At 34.8% G+C, this 20586-nt stretch overlaps 1 protein-coding gene across 2 annotated transcripts in view; it reads right to left on the reverse strand.

Annotated features, from left to right (window-relative positions):
- Nucleotides 1-20586, reverse strand: part of LOC105442891 (hyalin-like) — a 113863-nt gene that overhangs the window by 69912 nt on the left and 23365 nt on the right. For both annotated transcript variants that reach the window (XM_030976057.1, XM_030976059.1), the window contains exons 13-14: nucleotides 8680-8804; nucleotides 5989-6146 (exon numbers count right to left, since the gene is read on the reverse strand). In XM_030976057.1, coding sequence (XP_030831917.1) covers nucleotides 5989-6146; nucleotides 8680-8804 — 283 coding nt within the window. The remainder of the gene's footprint in view (nucleotides 1-5988; nucleotides 6147-8679; nucleotides 8805-20586) is intronic.

Raw genomic sequence — 20586 nt, forward strand, 5'->3', positions numbered from 1 at the left:
CCTGATCGATCAAAAACTCATAACTCATAACTGAAGAAAAAAAGTAAAAAGAAAAAAAAAAAAAACACGAAATGGTAACCATCTAAAATTTCATAGTTGTGATAAATATCTATAAAGATTTATCAAGCACCAAAAATAAATAATATCATGTTCAAGAAAAGGATATATACACTTTGTATTCTTCTTTCGTGTCCTCAAATGCTCTGCCAGGCCTTGGCACACTGGAGAGCCTTCTCATTTGCTGCCACCAGGTCTTCCAGGCAGCATGGGTCGATTAGGAGTGGACATCTTAATAGGTGTGACATGGATTGCACGGATGTTCCACACTCGCAGTTGGTGTCTGTGTCGTCAGTATATCCCCATTTATTCATGTTGTATTTACATCGCCCCACACCTGTGGGGGGGGGGGTGGGGTAAGGTCACCTTTTTAGGTCAGCCATTGCCATATTTTTTTTTTTATTTTTTTTTTTAATAATTTTTTTGGGGGTCGGGGGGGGGGGGGAGCACATTTGGGGGGAATTTAGGGCTGATTTTAACTTTTTTTTGCGGGGGGGGGGGGGGGGGGGGGTCGGGGAGCGGCAGGTGCCCCCTGTGCCCCCCCCCCCTGGATCCGCCACTGCCATACCTTCTATTGATGTGCCAAAATTCATTCCCCTACCATTAACGGTTTTCAATTTAGGCAGACTTGAAAACGCACAAAAAAGCTTAAGGGTGCTTTAAAATATGAAGTTTTAAGAGTTTAGAGCCATTTTCAAATGCCATTGAAAATTAATTTAAATGGATTTGATGGTCCAAACTTACAGAAATAATTAAGCTATATATATATATATATATATATATATATATATATATATATATATATATATACCCCCCAGATATGCCGAAATTCAGCCCCTCTTGATAGACACTCTTAAATCTAGCCAAGTTTCAAAACCCATGAAAACTTGTTCCGGCGACGCAAAACTAGCCATTTGTCACACGCATCAAAATGGGCTTCATATAATTATTTGAAAAATTCCACAAAAAAATATTTGTCTAAAGAACCTTAAAAAAAATAGGCATGTAGAAATCCATACAGAGAACAGATTTCTTGAAAAGAAAGGTGATTCATCCATTAATTACAAAATTATGTCACCTTGAAAATGGCTAATTGTCAGTTATAGCCAAATTACGCAAAATTTGACCATTTCGTCTCTTATGTAAGTGGTCGTATTTTCAAAAGTACTTATTCAAATTTGACAAATGAGGTATCAAAACTCCTCTTTCCATGTGCTCTAAAAGGAAATTGGCAGGGGAAATGAAATGTAGATACTTTCAAACTTTAGCTGTGATACCTACTTTTACAGGTACGACATAAAAATGCCCAAAGTTATGCTTACTTACAATATACATATAGATCACTAAACACAGGGGAGGCACAATAAGTGTTTCAACAGCTTTTTGTATTAAATGTCAAAATCTTTAAATGGAGCATGAAATTGCATTTCTTTCAGTTGAACTAGTACAAAATATTTTTTCAGGAGAATGCTTCCGGCATGACATACTCTTTTGCAATCTTGGCTACATAAATTTCCCAGTCTTTGTGTTTAGGGGTGATATGTTATGCTAAGTGCCTGAAAAATGGTCTAGTAGAGTGTGAGAAGATTTATGCATGAAATTTAAAAGCAACATGGAAAACTTGTGGAAATTATTATATATATTACACTGGTCACCATTCAATAATTAATGATGCTCTTTTGTGTGTGCAAATGGGTAGGGAGAGTGGGTGGTGTATGTGGGCGAGTGTGTAGGTAAGGATGAGTGTGTTGTGTGTGTTTTTTCTTCATTATACATAGTGTGTAATTTGAAATATTACTAGCTAAGTTGTACAGTACACTACATATGATTGTATACGATAGTTGGAATTTACATATTAGAAAGTACACTACGTAGGTGAAAATAATCCTTTTTGAAAATATAAAGAAGATGAGAGAAATAGGAAATGGCAAGAGCAGAAAAAGAGATGGAGCTAGAAAGATATGGAGGAAAGGGGAATAAATGAGAGAGGAAAGAGAAAGCTATGTAATGAAATAGCAGTTATCGATATTACAAGTTGTGTATAATAATTTTTTTTAAATATTATCAATAATATCATTAAAGGTATTACAAAGTTTTGGGAAATTTTGAAAAATGGGTGGATAGTGATTCTTTACAATTTTGATATATTTGGATGCCCATGTGGATGTATTAAAAGCACTAGAAATTTTAGCCCCTAAAACACTTCTGCTTTCGAGAAAAATTGAATGTAAAGATTTACCGGTGCTCCCGGTAAATTTTGATAAATTTTAAATGGCTCCTACGGCCGTACTATGGTAGATGCGACCATGGAAATCTCAGAATATGTAGTTGTGGTATAACGGGAATAGCTAATCGATCGATATTGGTCAAGAAACATTGTTTTATAGCTTAATTAATATCTTGACCTGGAGAGGGAGCTATACAACATAAAGTGATTATTATTTATAATTTCATGAATTTAGACTCGATTTCGACCGCGACGATGATCACTGAATATTGTAGGGTCGCATATGCTTCTAATATGTTCATTTAAACCAAATTCATGACCCCATGCCAAAACTTTGTATTACCTTTAATAATCATGAAAACAAGAGTGACATTTTCTAAGAAAGTTTGTATGTATGTGCTCACCCTTGATGTTAACCAAATTTAGTCAGTTCTGACTTTTGAGATGCTGTTCAATAAACTTCATGTAGGCATATGGTAAGATACTAATCAAATTTGTTTCTTGCTTCTTCTTTGCATTGCGGAAATTTAAGTCCCACAAGTGGAATTATATCTTCGTCTATGTGATCTCAATGTTGAACATACATCCCATCTCAATCCAATCCAATCCAGGAAATTTATAAAGCGCCAATATCTAGTTACCTAATCTAAGGCGCTGATGAGACTGAAAAACTACCAAAAATATCTGTTCATGATTCTAAATTGGGAAAGACAAAAAAGCAGTGACTAATTGTAAGCAATCTTAAATAGGTATGTCTAGTTTTTAAATAGGTATCTCTCAACTTGTAAATAAAATATCCATTTTTTTTTCTTAGTTGTGGGAGTTTCTTTTAGATTTTCTAGTTCAATTTCATTGCACAGGTTTCTATGCATCATTTTAACAAAAACTCTTTTTGATCTTTGTTAACCACTGCTCTTTTTTGTCTTATTCACTGCAATCTCTCACGTTTTAAGAGTTGAGAAAAATTGATTTTTCTGAGATCAGCTCACTCTAATCAATATTGTAATTTTTTTGTTTACCCAGTGCTCACTTCATTCTTGCCTTTGTTTTGTAACATCAAAGTTTATTCTCACACGCTGTGTAACTCATAAGCATTTAGTTTAAGAGGGAAAAAAGCAAACTAGATTTATTATATCATGAAAAGGGGCATTTGGTGTAGCTCTACAGCTGATACAGATACATAAACCCAATTTTCACAAATCGCCTTTTGTCAACTCTTTCTACCTTCTTTTGGCTTCACTACATAGAAAAGGAGCTTGTATAACTTTACTCTTTATGTAATAGTTGTTACAAGAATGCCAAAAATTTCATTAAAAGTATAACTATTTTATAACAAGACCATCATGGTTAATACTACCATAGAAATCAGAAAAGATTGAGGTTTATCCACGGTTTATCTGCAGTGCATTGATGCATGGTCAGGTTACAAAATCTTATAATTACCTCGACAGAAAAGGATACTGAACTATTTTCTCTAGAAAGTGTGTGATCCCAGTACTTGCTGGTACTGACAGCAAATAATAGATTAAATACAGGAGATTTTGTTTGCATTAAAGCATATATACATAAATATCTACAATAGATTTTGATAGGCTGATTAATATCTATTCAGTATTATAGAAATTGAAATACTGCCTTCCATTTCTGGTCAAAATGTCATGGTTACTTGGACAAGAATGCAGCAACCTGCTGATGATCTGTTCAATCGCTCGTTCATTCATTCATTGTAAATAAGTATTTTCATATTTGTATTGGGATGACTGACCTTAGGGTGTGTATCAAGGCAGGCATAATAGGGCTTATTGACCAGATTCCAACGTGTCTCCAACCAGGTCAACTTTACAGTTTTTCTTTCTACATGTCCATATCTCATCGTTTCTAGTTATTATACATGTACTTGAAAATGACCAAAGATATTCTTCTTTGATATGAAAAGAGATAATTTTGAATTTTGAGTGTTGAGGATGCCTTATTCAAACTTATTTTGCTCTAAAAGGGTAATCCAACCCTTGTAATAAGTTGGTTTGTATGAAAGCGGAAAAATAATAAAAACAGAATGGCGAAAGTTTAAAATGAATCGGACCAAATGTAAGAAAGTTATGAATATTTGAAATATGCGATCACTAAGTCTACGCAAATCTCAAATTGGTAGTGTGGTCAGTGGATTGTGACGTAGGACATGGATAACTCACCCATTTGCTGTGTACAAAAATATAACTAATTTTTGTTTTTCTCGTAAGTTCCTTCTCTCTTGGGGCACTACTCAAAATATATTGTAGAAAGCATATTATTATCGGTCATCTAAAAAGAATAGACCCTTCTGAGCCATGACTTTTTGAAAAATATTAAATTTTAGTAATTTTATATGTACGGTTGGAACAGATGGGAAAGTCATCCGGCACTTCATCCCGTTGACATTACCGCTTCAGCCTTCTGGACCTTGTGGCAGATTAGCCCTGTGCTAAACAAGTTATCCAATAAAGTCTACTACTACTACTACTACTTCTACTACTACAACTACTCCTCAGCCAATTTGAAGTGCCCATACATCTAGTGATTACAACTTTCAACAATTCATAACTTTCATATTTTTTGTCAGATTTAATTGACACTTTAATCAGATGTTAATGATATTTTTTTCCACAGTATTTTAAAAGGAGATTTATTACCGACTATGTCACATTCCACTGACCAAACTGCTAATTTGAGATTCACATACACTAAGTTATCTTATATTTCAAACATTCTTAACTTTCATATTATTGGTCTGATTTTTTCACCATTCTGTTTATCTTATTTTTCTGCTTTCATACACATGAACTTATTACAAAAGTTGGATTGCCCTTTAATTAGTATGTGGTTGCCAACTTTTTATCATTTGTACAATGTACTTAGTAATTAAAAGAAAAGGGACAGGATTCATCTCTGATCTATTGTAAACCCTGTTCAAAAGATCATAAAAGGTAAAATACAAGAAAAGCTCTAAAGGGTGTCATTTTAAATGCTACAATAATAAGATGTTCACCAAAGTCATTCTCATTTCAGCCTTCAACTTTCTTTTATATGCAGGTAAATAATCGCCCCCTTCTTGACATTCATTCTCTTGGGAGCAAGAAAAGAAAGAGAAGTCTTAAGTGCAGCAAACATTATGAATCTGTTCCATCAAGCCAATAATATTTTGCTGTCCATAAAATGCATCTTCCACAAGCCAAGATAACTCTCACCTTTATATAGACACTACAAATAATTCAAATCACGCTCTTTAAGAATCACGCATGTAATGTTGCTGACAGAACCATGCAGCAAGAACGAGGTAGCAAATTAATATTCTACATTCTGATATAATTTGCTGACATCTTCATGAATCTGTGTTAATGTTTAAGAATCACAACATGATCTTATGATTTCACATTATAGAAAGCGATCAAATTATCAGGCCTGTTTAACACATGTGTACATCTTTTCTCAATTAATATACTACCTTTTATGCAATACTCATTTTCTTTAAAAATGGATCACCATGACCAAGATCAGGTTTTAAAATACCATATCATACAATTAGACTGTAATGTCACATCACCAACAATTAAACCCCTGTTTGTACCCAGATTCATTATTTCAAGCCACTAGGTTTCACTAAGATAATTCTGGTCGATAGCCTTTTACCAAATTCCTGTCAATCAAATTATATTTTCTGTTCTTACTTTGCCCATTCCTTGGCTCTCATCACCTTTGACCTCTTGCTTAGATCCCATGTTGGCAAGGATACCAGGATGTTGATCCCATCTTGACCTTTTCAGAGAAGATGATGATGATGATGATGACGAAGATTGTCCTGGCTCTTCCACTTCTTTTGATACCACTGTTATTAAGAAAGGTGTTGAATTTTAATTGGTGATGATAGTAATATTAATGTGGGCAATATGTTTGGAATTTAAATAAATATATTGAAGCACAACACTATAATTTGATTGACAGATGTGTAATTTGTCATAAGAAGATGCTAATGTAGGATTTTATAGATAAAACTGTTATAAGAAAAGAAAAACAGCAAGGAAAAGAAAAGGGAAAAAAAAGCAACAAGAAAAAGAATTACTTCTACAGAATAGCAGAAACAGGAGTTTTGTGAAATTCCTTATTTTCTCTGAATATCCATGATAAATGTTCCATCCTCAAAACCTCAAAGAGCTGGCTAAGAATTTCATTGTATTCCAAATTAATGTAATAACTGGTAAAAAAACTTTGTTGTTTATTACCATGATTTCCTTTTTTATCAAACTAAATCAACCTGTCAGGGTTAACTTTGTGTTTAATTCTCAGAGTTGCAGGATCATATTTTACTCAATAGGAAATTATTCATAAAAATATGACATGTCTACATCCTGTTCTGCAGACATAGAATATGTAGGTGTACCATATACAGTATATTGAAATGTGCTTATTTATATCAAATTATATTGGCACGCTGCCCAAAATCGATATCAGCAATATTTTGTAGGTTTAGGGAAAAAACTCTTGAATTTTAAGGCTTAACTGCTTTTTAAAGTCTACATACAGCTTTAATATATCCCCAAAATCAATACAAAACAAAACAAACAAACATCAACTTAAAAGTATTAATCAAATTTGATTTGGCCTTTAGTTGATGGATAGAAATACACTCCCAAATTTTACTTGTTCAAGAGATTTAATTCAACCTAAAAGATGAACATTTACTAAGTTTTATACCACACTAGTATTACTCTTACCGTTTAGTGATGGCCTTTTGATCTTAAATGATCCGCATCAATCCATATCATTGACTGGAGCACTGAATTGAATATTAGGAGTGTGCAAATATTTTTCATGCAGAAAATTGCAAGAACAGCCTTGCATATGAGATGGAACATGATGAGTTTCATCACTCAACACATTTTAAATTCTGGTAGAAACAGGCTGAAAGAAACACATATATCTTTCAGGGCCCCATGCATCTATAACCACCCACATTTTGACATTGCAACTAATATTTTAGACCAAGAAATATTTTTATTTTCTCTTAGAAACCATGGCTTATAAATTGTCAAGTTTGATATCATGCAACACTAAATTGAAGATGTAAAAATTAGAAAAACCAAACGTGATTAAAATGTGTTTCATAAAATCTTTGTTGGTACAAGTTTGTCAACTTGGTGACACTGCAAGGGAACAGTATTTATTACACAGTAGCTGGGTCATGTGGACCAGCAAATGTACCAGTAACCAAAAGCTAACTGGCAACATGCGGTAAATCTGTGCAAAAAAGCGAATACAAATTCGCTGCTCAATCATGCAGCCCTTCAACGCACGCAATACATGGAGTCTCACATCGCGGCATATGATAAAACAAGCTGAATTTGGCTTAAGCAACACACACAAAAAAACAAAAAAAAATTGAAATTTTGAAAAAATCCGGAATCTCCCGCATTTTGGGGTACTAAAAATCCAGAAAAACAGGATATTCCGGATTATTCGGGAGGGTTGGCAGGTATGAAAATATACCTTCGCCTGCAGAACAATCAATATATTTCAATTATCGGATTAAAGGTCCTCTTTTGCAGCCCCTCCCTAATTTTGATGAAGTTCTTTATAGGCATGATAATAACCCTCTTCATATTTTAGACCTAACAGACCAGTAGCTTCTAATGAATTTATGCATCTCTTTTTTCATCCTCAAAATGTTCTGAACAGTATTTTCAGAACATACATTATCAAATTATAGTAGCAAGTAGGTCCCACAGCACCTAATGATCTTTAAATGGTCATACATACTCTTACAAAGTTTCACTACGATAGCACAATTCGTTCTCAAACTATCGTGCTCACAAGATATTTTGGCACATTTAAATTGACCTGTGACCTTTCAACTTTTGACCCCTTAATTTAATCAGGTGATCTTTACATGGTCATACATACTCTCACAAAGTTTAACTATGATACCTTGATTCGTTCTTAAGTTATAGCATTCACAAGAATAATAATGGACAGACGCACCAGCAGGTGTACGGACAGACGGACAACCCGAAAACATAATGCTTCCGGTACTCACTTCGTGTGGCAGAGGCATAAACACCTGTCCATAAAGACAATCTGTCTGCAAAGACTACGATTCTTGTCTCAGTCTAGTGGTCTTTGTATACAGGGTCTAATATGACCTGTTTTCTGACAACAAACAAAATGTCACTAGTTTTCAACTTACATGTTTGTATCTCTTTATTAACTGACAACAGAGACATCTGCAAAAGGTGTAGGGGTGGGATTCTCTCAATTGAACTTGAAAGAAATGACCCAAATGAGAAGCATTGTAAATGGTTACAAATAGTTAGTGACCTGGCACTGATTTTGAGAACGTTTCATGGAGCCAAAGTGATACATACATTTAGATAATCCTGGTTGTGTAGGGTATATGTCCATCTGAGCACTGGCCGGCTGCTGAATCTCCAAGAAATTAAAGACAGAAAACTTATCCTTCTTTAGAGTAGGAAGGCCAACAATTGAAGACCTGTTGGAAAAAGAAAGATTTTTTAAAAGTAGACACCAATGAATGACTTATCCAAAAAGTATATTGCGTAATTTCTCAAGGTTGAATGGTTGCAGAATGTTACCAAATTCATCTATGATAGTTTTACCCCATTGGCTATAGGAAGGGGAGAAGTCACCAGTAAACTGGTGAAGAAAAATTGATTAATAAAGACTGGGGAAAGTCAATATTGATGTTCTGTAAGAATAGCGTCCGCCTCACAACCGGGCGGTCGTGGGTTCGAACCCCGGCCGCGTCATACCAAAAGACGTTTAAAGATGGGAGTTGTTGCTACCTTGTCTGGCGTTCAACAATAAGGGATAGAGCAACGTCGATCTGGCGCTGCTCAGTGGCTGCTGGGCTCACGATCAATTGGGCAAAAAGAATTTCCGTTTCGGTTTAATAAAATTTGGAGTGGACTATTAGGCTATTATTATTATTATTATTATTATTATTATTTCTATTTGTTATGCAGTACAATACTTGGAACTACAGAATCACAGATATTCAGTAATTTTCAAAGAAATCTCCATGAGATTGAACAGGTTTTTAACCATTTAATCTTGCTTTTCAATACCAAATACTATAATTTTCACACCCATTTTCAAGAGGTAACTTCTACATTCAAATTACTTACACCAGGGTAATTACTAAGAAAATAGTGCAAAAAGTATTTCATACATGTACATACAGAATTAATCAACAATGTCTACTGGTGCCTATCCAATATTATCACAGTCTCTTCCCCTGTCCCCACATTACCAAAAGGTCATGTGAACCATGAAGAAATAGTAAAAGCGTTTTGAGATCCTTAAAGATCCCTGCAGATACATGTAAAAGGGCTATGGTAATTCCCAAACACTATGTTCATCATATTCTTAGTTTATATCGTTCTTAGCATATATGTTAACAGTAGTAGTACTTTAGCTACTTAATTTATACATTCCTTTTTTTCTTCATTTTGTATGCAATTCATTTTTTTCATCCTATGATCTTCAAATTATCTCCTGCCCTTTAATATAGATGGCATCTGGTTCAGGTAGGTAATAAGTTAACATAATGAACCTATTTTCTAAAAACATATTGTTTGTTTTTTGGTTATAAAACACCGGAATCAAAATAACTTAGTGGGAACACTATTTTGAATCCACTGCAGTAACACAGATCTGGTTCATAAAAGTATGAGGTTAAGGGTAGCCCTTTGTCATATTTATTTCTTTTAAAAGGGGATCTTTCAGAAAAGTGGGCTTGGCAAGAGCTATTCATAAGTTTTCATACAGCTTTTTGTGAGTGTGAAAGACCGTGGATTTTTTTATGATCCAAACCTTGACCTCTTACAAATGGGTATATTGTTGTCTCAATTTTTATCTAACCAAATATATAGATGACAAAAATAAGATAGAATTTTTGTGATATAATTTTGTGATATAATTTTGTTAGATAATTTTATTACAGAAGTCTTCACCTTCTATGCTTCATTTGTAATTTAAGCTTTCTGGTGTTATTGAATAACCTTTGGTAGCTTTTAATTACCGGTATGCAATTTTGAGATCTGACACAAAGAAAAGTTCTGTAAAAATAGAAAAGATTCATGGTATTTTCATGACAAAAATAAATCAATCAACGTTTTAAAATATAATACCGGTATGAACTTGAAAAAAATAGAATACTTTTTAAAATAGATTCTAAGATTATGACTAGGATTTGATCCTGTATCATCAAATGAAAACAATAACAACAACCCAAGTCATATCAATAAAACACATAGTCTGAAATTAGGTGTTCCGTATGTTAAATAACAAATAACAAATGAATTGTACCAATATGAGAACACAAAAGTGAATGAAACCTAGTCTCCAATTCTACCTTTATGGGATTTCTTCAAATGATTGACACTTAACTTTACCTTTGAATTTCTTGAAGATTTATTGTAAATAGTCACAATATTTATCGAATAGAGTATGATAATGTTCTTTTTTTGGATAGGGGAAAAAATTCTACTTGAATATATATATTGTGTAAAGGTGTTATTGGTGTAATTAAAAACAAAACAGAGTCAATTCTTTCACCACTCACAACAAAGCAGAACAAAAATCATTTGGATAGCAGGTAATAATTGTTTGTACCTCCTTATTCATCAATCCAAATTGCATAAAATGTTACAACCACAAAAATGCATATTGTGTTTTATGTGTGTGTGGGAGGGGTGGCATGGTTACAAAAAATGGTGTATGGGCTTGTACGCAAATAGATTGTTCAATCCTGACCAACCAAACATAGTCATACTCTCCCTGTCTAAAAACTTGCCAAAATCATTTGCTTTTCCTACCACCTACAGGGTTCCTCAACCATGCATCATGACTTTACATTATATTTCCCTACTCAACCATCCTTTGAACATATCAATGCTTCCCTGATCATGCATGATCTCAGTCGGGTACACTGAAGAAATGTTGTTTTGGTGGTTTTCCCTATAATAAAACATCCAAGGCAAACAGTCATTCTCTGGCAGGTTACACAAATAGAGAATCTCCTGAATTCATTACACAACTTAATAAAAGTCGCCCAAGTTTCTTGACTGACAAACATATGACATGTTTCCCAAGCTTTTGAAAAGGTGTCGCTGTACTAACACGAAAAGTAAATACTCTCAGAGGAATGGCACAATCATATTTTTATGCCTTTTGTCATAACATGAACTCTGGAGAATAAGAAGTACAGTTTGTTTGTTTTATATCAAGGAAGAAGAAGAAGGGTTGGGGGAAGAAAAGTTGGAATTGCAGTAATATAACTCAGCATGACCTCATCCAAAAACCATTATTGAAACCGGAATCATACTAGACATCAATATGACTCACGATCTCTCCTGAAATAAAGATTAATCATATTCAGATCAAAAGCAATCTCTCTTTAAAATAATCACTTATCAAAGTATGATAATTGCATGCAGTTAAAAATGGACAGGAGTTAATCCACTTCCCATGTAAAACAACCCAAATAAATGAAGGGAGTATATCCACATTTACCCCCACAAACACAACTTGGCAAATGTAAGTATATTGGTAAAGCTGAAATGTGCATGTACAGGGCTGTCAACCCTCTCGCATTTGGAGGGAGTCTCACCCCACCATGCTCGTTCTTCTGCCGTCCCACCAGCTCGTAGCAGGAGACTCCTGCTACCACGCCCTTTTTCCCGCTTTGATGTAGAATCTCCTGCCAAACATGATAACCACAATTTCCCTTTTCTTTTCTTTTTTGCTCAAGGGGGGAGGGGAGGTGTTGAGTATATATTTATCTACAAATAAATAATTATGAATGTACAATATTCAGAAAACACTATAGTATCAATTCTTTAAAGGTCATAAAAGATTTAGTGAAATGTCATGCAAGCAATATGATACAAATCATATAACCTGGGCATAGGCATGGGGAAATCAAGTTTTTTGGGGAAATCAAGTTTTTTGGGGAAATCAAGTTTGGGGGATAAAAGGGAAAATTAATGGGATTAAACTATATAAAGCAATTGATAGATAGTGAGGACATGACGTCACAAACAGATAAGCAAATTGGCAATTTGTGTAGTGATTTTGATTGTTCCATTGTTTTAAATACTTTTTCAAAAATTCATAACTTTCTTATTACCTGGCAGTTATCCGATTTTGCTGAAACTTGTTTTGACTGGTTTGTCTGATTTTTGTCACAAACAGATAAGCAAATTGGCAATTTGTGTAGTGATTTCGATTGTTCCATTGTTTTACATACTTTTTCAAAAATTCATAACTTCCTTATTACCTGGTAGTTATCCAATTTTGCTGAAACTTGTTTTGACTGGTTTGTCTGATTTTTGTATAGAAAGTACCGGTAAGTTATTCTTGGAGTGGACTTGCCCTTTAAGACTTGGCACATACATTTTCACAAATGTTTATTTTTAATTTATGGCGTACTTTTATTAAGGCTGTGTTTGGAGATGAGACTACATCTTTCTGAAAAAAATGAGTTGCCAATTCAATATGCTTCCCAGCCTACAGGCAATTGATCAATGATTAACCGGCAAGCTGCATCCATTACAGACAAGGAAAAGAGGAAAAGTTTGCATTCCTGTTTTCAATAGCACATTCCAAACTCTATTTGCTGAATACCTATGCCTTTCATACATTGTCAACTCTGCGAAGAAACTCATCATTATGAAACTCACTCAAGTCAAGAATATGATTTCCATCTCATCTTCTTTGTTCATTCTTTCTATTATGCAAGTCATGCTCTGAAATACATTTGTTAGTCCAGTGAGCAAACACAGTCTACCTTTTCGGCAGCAGTTCCTCAAACATGTCAAAATATTGACACCAGATAAACAGAAAATAATCTTGATATCTACCCCAGTATGCAAGAAGGTACCAACATTGAAATGTCCTCTTTAGACCACGATGGAGTTGCTACAGGTCTGTTAATGCAACCAAATAGCTTTTTTAAGTATTTTTTAGTTTTTTGTGTAAAGCGCCATGAGCGTCAGAACCTGGCGGATACCGGCGCTATATAAATAACCAAATTATTATTATTTACTATTAAAGTATCATACTCTCCATCTTGCAAAAGTGTGAATGTAGCACATATCATACCTGCCAACATTTGAAAATGAAAAATCTTACTCATACACAGAACACGAATGCTAAAGTGTTCACCCATAACATTTGGGATTTATAGGGGAAGTCCTCCCTGATATTAAGTTGGTCATAATAAAAGCAGCAAAATGGGAGAAACAAATTAGTAGTGGAAGTTTGAACAATATCAAATTAAAAGTAGCAAAGTTATACATTTTTGAAGTTGTCATCAGTGGAACACTAATTGGCAATGATGTGACATATCTTGCGAGCTCCTCTCCAATTTGCTCTGTACACAAAATTTTGTAACCTTTCATTTTGTTTAGTTATTGATGACGGAATAGATAGTTTTTCATATAGGGGTCTTATAAAAAACATATTTGCAATAATTATATTTAGGGTGAATGTACAATATACAACATGCACAGACGTTCCAGTAGCTCGTTATTATGCCGCCTGTTTCAGATATCACCTCGGCCTATAACAGTGTCACAATATATTTTTGAATTCTGATGCATTTCCCCCTTATAATTTTTTTTTAATCGTACTGTTCCGATTTTCCACACTTTTTAAACAGAATAATAAGAACAAATACAAAAAAGTGGTATGAAAGGTATAACATGCATATATTACAACTTTGACATGAGAATTCTTTCTAGATACTGTAAAATCAGAAATTGTGTGTGCTTAAAGTGTTTACAAATTTCCAAAGTGGTTTTGATTCATCAAAGTTTCATATGGCAATACAAATATATCACAAGTAACCCTACACTGACTTTTTGCAACACACAAGAGGTTCTTGCTGTGAAAATCACTCATTTGCAAATCATTAAACTTTCATTTCACTAAAGTTCAGGTTTAAATGTGGCAAATACAAAAAAAATGTCAACGTATCCCATTTTGAAGGAAATTTGAAAAAAAAGAAACAGATCAACTTCAATAGAACTAAAAAGCTTACTAAGGGTTTGCCAACATAGCAACAAGTAATATATGCAAAGTGAACTCAATCCATAGAGATGCCATCATTCATAGCAGATGAATGAAATAGCTGAAATAACAGGTCTAGTTACATGTAGTTAACAAAGGCAACTCTTATCCCTTCTGGAAATGCTTTAACTGTTATGGTGATTTACCATTCATAAAACTTGATCTACTTCAGAATAAGAGTGAATTACACACTCCATCATGCATGATGATGCAAAAGCACTGGTAATTGCTTTTTACCGACTGATATTATTTGCTCTAGCTCCAAGCTTCAGTTGCTTTGAGACAAAGCTTCAATAGGTTTGTCTTCATCTGACTGGGGATATTTTCCTGAAGCTCGAAATTGCGTCCTCACCTGACTGATATGCTCAAATTAGCCCGCTTTTTGGGTAATAGCAGGCTCTCTTGGGAGACCAAGATTTCTCGAACCAAATAGCCCGCCAATTGCAACTGCAAGTTGATGAAGGCGCAAATTAGCTGGCTAATTTGAGATCGGGTCAGTTACAATAACTGGTTATTTTGCAACTTCAGTCTGATGAGGACAGGCCTAATGGGTCAAAAACATTGCTTGTATTGTATTACTGACCAGCACCACTAAATAACCAGCACCACTGATACCAAATAATGATAATAATCATCAAAGGATTTAAATTTTTCACCATTTTTCATTTACTTTTGCACTATTGTGGCCTTGACCTATGTACACAAAAGTGATTTATTGCCTCCCTCATCCCCACTTTTTTGGTGTGAAAAACATGCGAACCAACAGCAAAATCTTTTTAAAAAATGACCAACAAAATATGCTTACACCTAGGTTAATCCCAAGTACAAACTCCTCATTAAATACATGTACCGGTACTATCATTTGTTTAGGTTTAGATCAAATAGATACATATATCAGCTGTCTATTACAAGATAAATGTATGGTAATGAATATGTTTTGTTGATATGGAAAATTAAAAAGTTGTTCAAGAGACCTAATATTTCATGAATAAGGTATGATGATAAATATCTTTGGCCCATATGTAGTAATTTAATGGTCAGTAAGAACACCAAAACTGTGCCTCTAAAGTCTAACAATGAAAGTATTACAGTACTTAATATCTGTGGCTGATATGGATTATTTAATGGTCACCCATGACACCAAATCTGTACCTGTAATGACATACGACAAAGGTAAAAATTATCTTTGACTAATAAGGATAGTTTAAAAAGTGATTCATAACCCTAAGAGCGCGACTCAAATCATTAAGCACTGTGGGAGAAAACCAAAGGCCTAGAGCCATTCACTCGATCTAGATTTTTTTTTTAATAGTGATGCAATTTTTCACTTTAAGATACTAGGTCCCTTTTGCTGCCAACATGAAATTCTGTAGAACTTTGCAGGAATTATGAATATGTCATCTATTTCTTATCTGTGAAATTTGAACGTTAGCAGTGTCCCAATATTCAAATTATGCAAGGAAACTCGTTTACTTGCTAGACTTCACTGTCAGACACTATTGAGTGACTGACTGGCCTTTTTCTTCTTTGGTAATAACGAGCTGTAAAGGGTACATGAGCATTTGTCTAGACAAATCACCCACTTCTTGTAATGGTCAAAATTAAACTGATTGAATCTTTGCGCAGCACAAAACGTACGACCATTCGGTACAATGGTCTGAAAATCAGACTATTACTTTACTGACTTGGTAGTGCTTAAGTCGATTCGACAACTAATAGTTGTTATTTTCTGACTTACAGACAATTTCAAGCCCCCCTTTCTTTAGAGAAGTTCTAAATTAGTATGATCTTTCAAATGCCGTTAAAATTTAACCTTTTCATTTTTTTGGCCTGCAAAAGAGACTAGAAGAGATTAAAAAGCAATTCTCCCTCCCATACAACTCCACTTTCCGTAACACAGAGAAAATTTTCTATCCCCATGAATATCAGGAACCTCATAGAAATTTAACAATAGCTATCTCTTTGAAAGGGAATACATTTTTGATACCGTTCTCACTCTAAAGAGAAGGACAAACACAGAGTGATAGAGTTAATCGAGGTAGCTCAGTCGGTAGAGCAGTGGTCTGAAGTCAATGCGCTAGTGCCCTTTGGTAAGGCATTAATCCTCATTACCAGGTCCCTCGGAGAGGACCTAAAGCTGTCGGCCGTCTGGTTGCTTACTTACAAGCATTTATGCTTTCTTAGCAGTCGGGTAAAATAACTACCATCTTCATCATCATCAAATGCCCTTCTCACTCTAAAGAGAAGGACAAACACAGAGTGGTATAGTTAATGCCCTTCTGGCTCTCAAGAGCCCTAATGAGATGTGAAGACCAAATGAAAGATGTATTATAACTCAAAGAGAGGTGAAGAGCTATGAGAAAGTGAGGTCCTTGGCCCTTGACATGACTACAAGCCAACAGGCATCAGGGTGAGAAGAAGGTGAGAAGGTGAGAGAGAAGCCTTAGTCAGGTTTTATAAATACCTTGTTTTCTTACACAACATGGACCCACACACGAACTCACAAAAACTTGAATATAATAGTGCATTCATATCTGCAAGCAATTTTACACCTTCCGCACCTTCATTCTACACTAATGAAAGAAGATGGCTGTTTATGAAATCTATACAAAAGCCTTTACAATCCTTGAACTTTTAGTTTTTTACACAACCACAAAAATGCATTAGGTCTGCCTTTTATGCAAGAGAACCTATTGTCCTATCCACACCCATGTACATTGAATAACTAATCTCATTCCAGCTTCCTTAACATCCCTGGTATGCTGCAAGAAAAGGCTCACACACCCATCTTTGTATATGTATGAATTAATAAATTTAAACCCTAATGCCCAGATCATTGCAAATCTTGTGGCTATGGAATTTTCTTCCTGTTTAACTTTTGTATCATCGAGAGCAAGGCCATCATATTTCTAGTAATAGTTTCCCATTAAGTTACAATACGACATATTCATAAGTTTCTTGACTAATAAGTTCATATCATGTATATTCTTCTTTGAGATCTCTTTTATCAAATGTTCAGCCAAAATTAGCTGTTAACATATATTAAAAACCGCTGTGATTTCAAGAGTAATTTGTATGTGTGGATGGATCTGGTGGAACCATGTGAACGATGAGAAGCAGTCCAGAGTTCAAGCTAAAGACCATTTAAAACAAAGAAATAGATCATCTTGTAGTGCAACAAAAAATGAACATGGCAAAAAATGTATTTCTCATAACAAAAGGTGATGAAATGTCTGCATTATGCACATAAATCTATTAAAATGGTGAAAGAAAGAAAGAATGGAAGTAAGGAAGAAAGACAGAAAGTCAGTGAGCATGAAAGAGAGAGGGAAAACATGAGAGGAAAAAAAGAGAGGAGCAGTGAGAAAGGTAGGAAGAGAGAAAGACAATGATCATGAGAGGAAACAAGAGAGCGAAGCAGGGAGGCAGGGTGAGAGAAATAGGGGAATGAAGAGAAAACAAGAGGCTGGGAGCCTTTGGAACATAGAAAGAGATGGAGAGAAAAGAGAAGAGAGGGATAGATTGACCACACAATTACAAATAACTAGAGATAAAGAGAAATTGAAGGATTTGCTCATTAATCTGTAAGAGTAAGTCAGCCTTACACATTATACACGTCTTGCATTTTAGACATATCTTCTTTCATCATTTATCCTTTCTACATAATACAAACTAGTTCAAAAATACAAGTCATTTCCAACATTTGCAATATAGATGAAAGATCATACCAGCTATTTACTCAGAGCGAAACTGTCAAAGATGGCGTGCATCTTTTGCCAGACAAAATTTTCAAACTTGATAAAATATGGTATTAGCCCACATGTAAAATTATTCTTACAACTTTCAAGAGTTTAATTTGGATTATAATTTTTTGCTTCATTGTTAATTAAATTAGGTATTATATGCATATCTTCCATGGGTAATTTACTTAACTGTTTATTTTTTTATTTAAGTAGAAGTAAGTAGCTATCATTTGTCCAAACTTCAGCTAAAACTTCAGACACGACAGAAAAATGCAAATAGAAAATACTGTTTAAACACTTTCTTACGCTGTACATGTCTTTCAATGGGGATACAGCACGGTAGGTATCTATAGGTGCTGCAAGGTATCTCTAGAGCAGCCATAATAGAAATTTAGTAAAATTGAAAATTTGTTTTGGAATAAGGTCAAATTCATGAAAACAATATATTAATAACAAATTATAAAGACCGCTATATTTTTCATTAGGAAATAGCAGTTTCAAGTGTCTTTCTTCCTCACTTGCTTGCAACATTAAAAAAAGGAATGATTTCAGGTAGCAAAGTGCCTGAATAACTCCATATTTGAGCAAAGAGGTGCCCAAATATCCTCACATACATGCACCAAGGTGCCCAAATATACAACAACAACAAAATATCAAAATTACATTTTTTACTAAGCTCCTTCGCTTTACTTGCTCTCAACATTTAAAAACCGGAAAATTCCTGTATCAAGGTAGCCAAATATATTACAAATTTGTTTTCATGGATTCCACAGTGAGGTGCCCACATAAATAATTTGTTTATCACGAAATTGAAAATTCCCTATGCAAACATGTATGCAACTGTATGTGGTTGCATCAGTGCTGAATATTTTCTGTTTCGATTTTCTTCTCTTTTTTTGCTTTTATGGTCGAATTTGTTTCAAAATTCATCAACTCAGGTTGGTAAAAAGAACAGTAAAAACTGCCTACCTCTATACAGTTATCATACAAAATTACATGCAGGTGAGTTGAAATCTATTCCCAATAGACATTTGTTCCTATATTGTTGGATATTGCCTAAATATTTCTAGCATTCATCATAAGGCACAAAATTGACTTCCGCCTCCTTTCTAAACAAATGAGTCATAAAAAATGAAAGGCCCCCCCCCCCCTCCACATGCAATACGCAGGCAAAGTGTGTCAATATGTTCTCTCTTAGAAATCCTCCATCTAATCCACCATTGCAACCTTGTACCTAGTGTCTGTCTCAAGTATCATAATGGATAAAGGGGGACTCCATGTTGACTCAGACTACTAAGCATTCATAATGCACAGACAAATCGGGTTGGTCCTGAATGGTTTCCATTTACTCCAAGATGTTTGTGTTTCAAAGCATAACAAAAGAATCATAATAAAGATTAATTTACATAGGGAATACCAAACAAACAGCATCTCTATTGAACACAAATGAAGAATTACTATTGGATCATCTTACATTGTAAGAGCCTGAATAATAAAGATATATTTACATAGCATGTACTAAACTAATAGTCACTGTATTTGTACACAAATGGCACAAATTACTCTCGTATCCAAGCCTTGAAATAAGCGGGCAGGGGGCAAATTTGCGCTCGTAAAGTCACCAATTGCACCCGTAAGTCATCTAAAACTAGACATCAAGGCGCAATTGTTTGCTGTGAAAATGCGTCCGGTGGTAGGCAGGTTCATACTGCACTAGATGACGCTCTTGCACACATACTGAAATCTAATTGCCCTTTTCACCCGCAAGTGCTCATGATTAATTGCCTTGACTCTTGAATGACCAAATGGCTCGAAGAATCAAGAAAACAAATTGTCAAATGGAGAAATAAACTGGCATCTGTATAGTCATTACAGATCTATCGAGGTTCATTTGTTGGTCTAATTTATCAGATAATCTCAAATAGAATTTAGAATTCTCTCATTGACAAGTTAGGAACACCTACGATGTTTCCGATCGTAGTTGCTTTCATTTTGCCAGCAGCCGATATAACGTTGTTTTGGCAAAAATCTAGCCGGCCAGCTTCCCAACGCGAACCTTTCGAGTCCCAGTAATTTTGCATGCAGCAGATCTACTGCTGGCGCTGTAGCCTCACCGGCACACTGCCAGCTCGCTAGCTTGCCACCACAGACCATTTGTGTTCCGCCAATAGTGTGGCGGAAGGTTTGTGAAAATTGATCATATTCGCATTATGATATTAACATTGTATGTTTGAGCTTAAATAACTTGTGTAATTAGTTGTCATTATCTGTTTTTAGGAAAATTGCTACTGGTTCTTCAGAAATTGCCCCTTGTTCTGGTTAAATCCTGTGGGCAAGGAGCAACTTTTAAAAATAAATTGCCCCTTGGTCCTGGCCGCTTATTCAAGGCTTGCTTGTACCATATCGGTTCAAAGAGGGCAGCAATACTCTGATATA

The sequence above is a fragment of the Strongylocentrotus purpuratus genome, unplaced genomic scaffold, assembly GCF_000002235.5.
Source record: "Strongylocentrotus purpuratus isolate Spur 01 unplaced genomic scaffold, Spur_5.0 spur5_scaffold_8, whole genome shotgun sequence".
Taxonomy (NCBI): domain Eukaryota; kingdom Metazoa; phylum Echinodermata; class Echinoidea; order Camarodonta; family Strongylocentrotidae; genus Strongylocentrotus; species Strongylocentrotus purpuratus.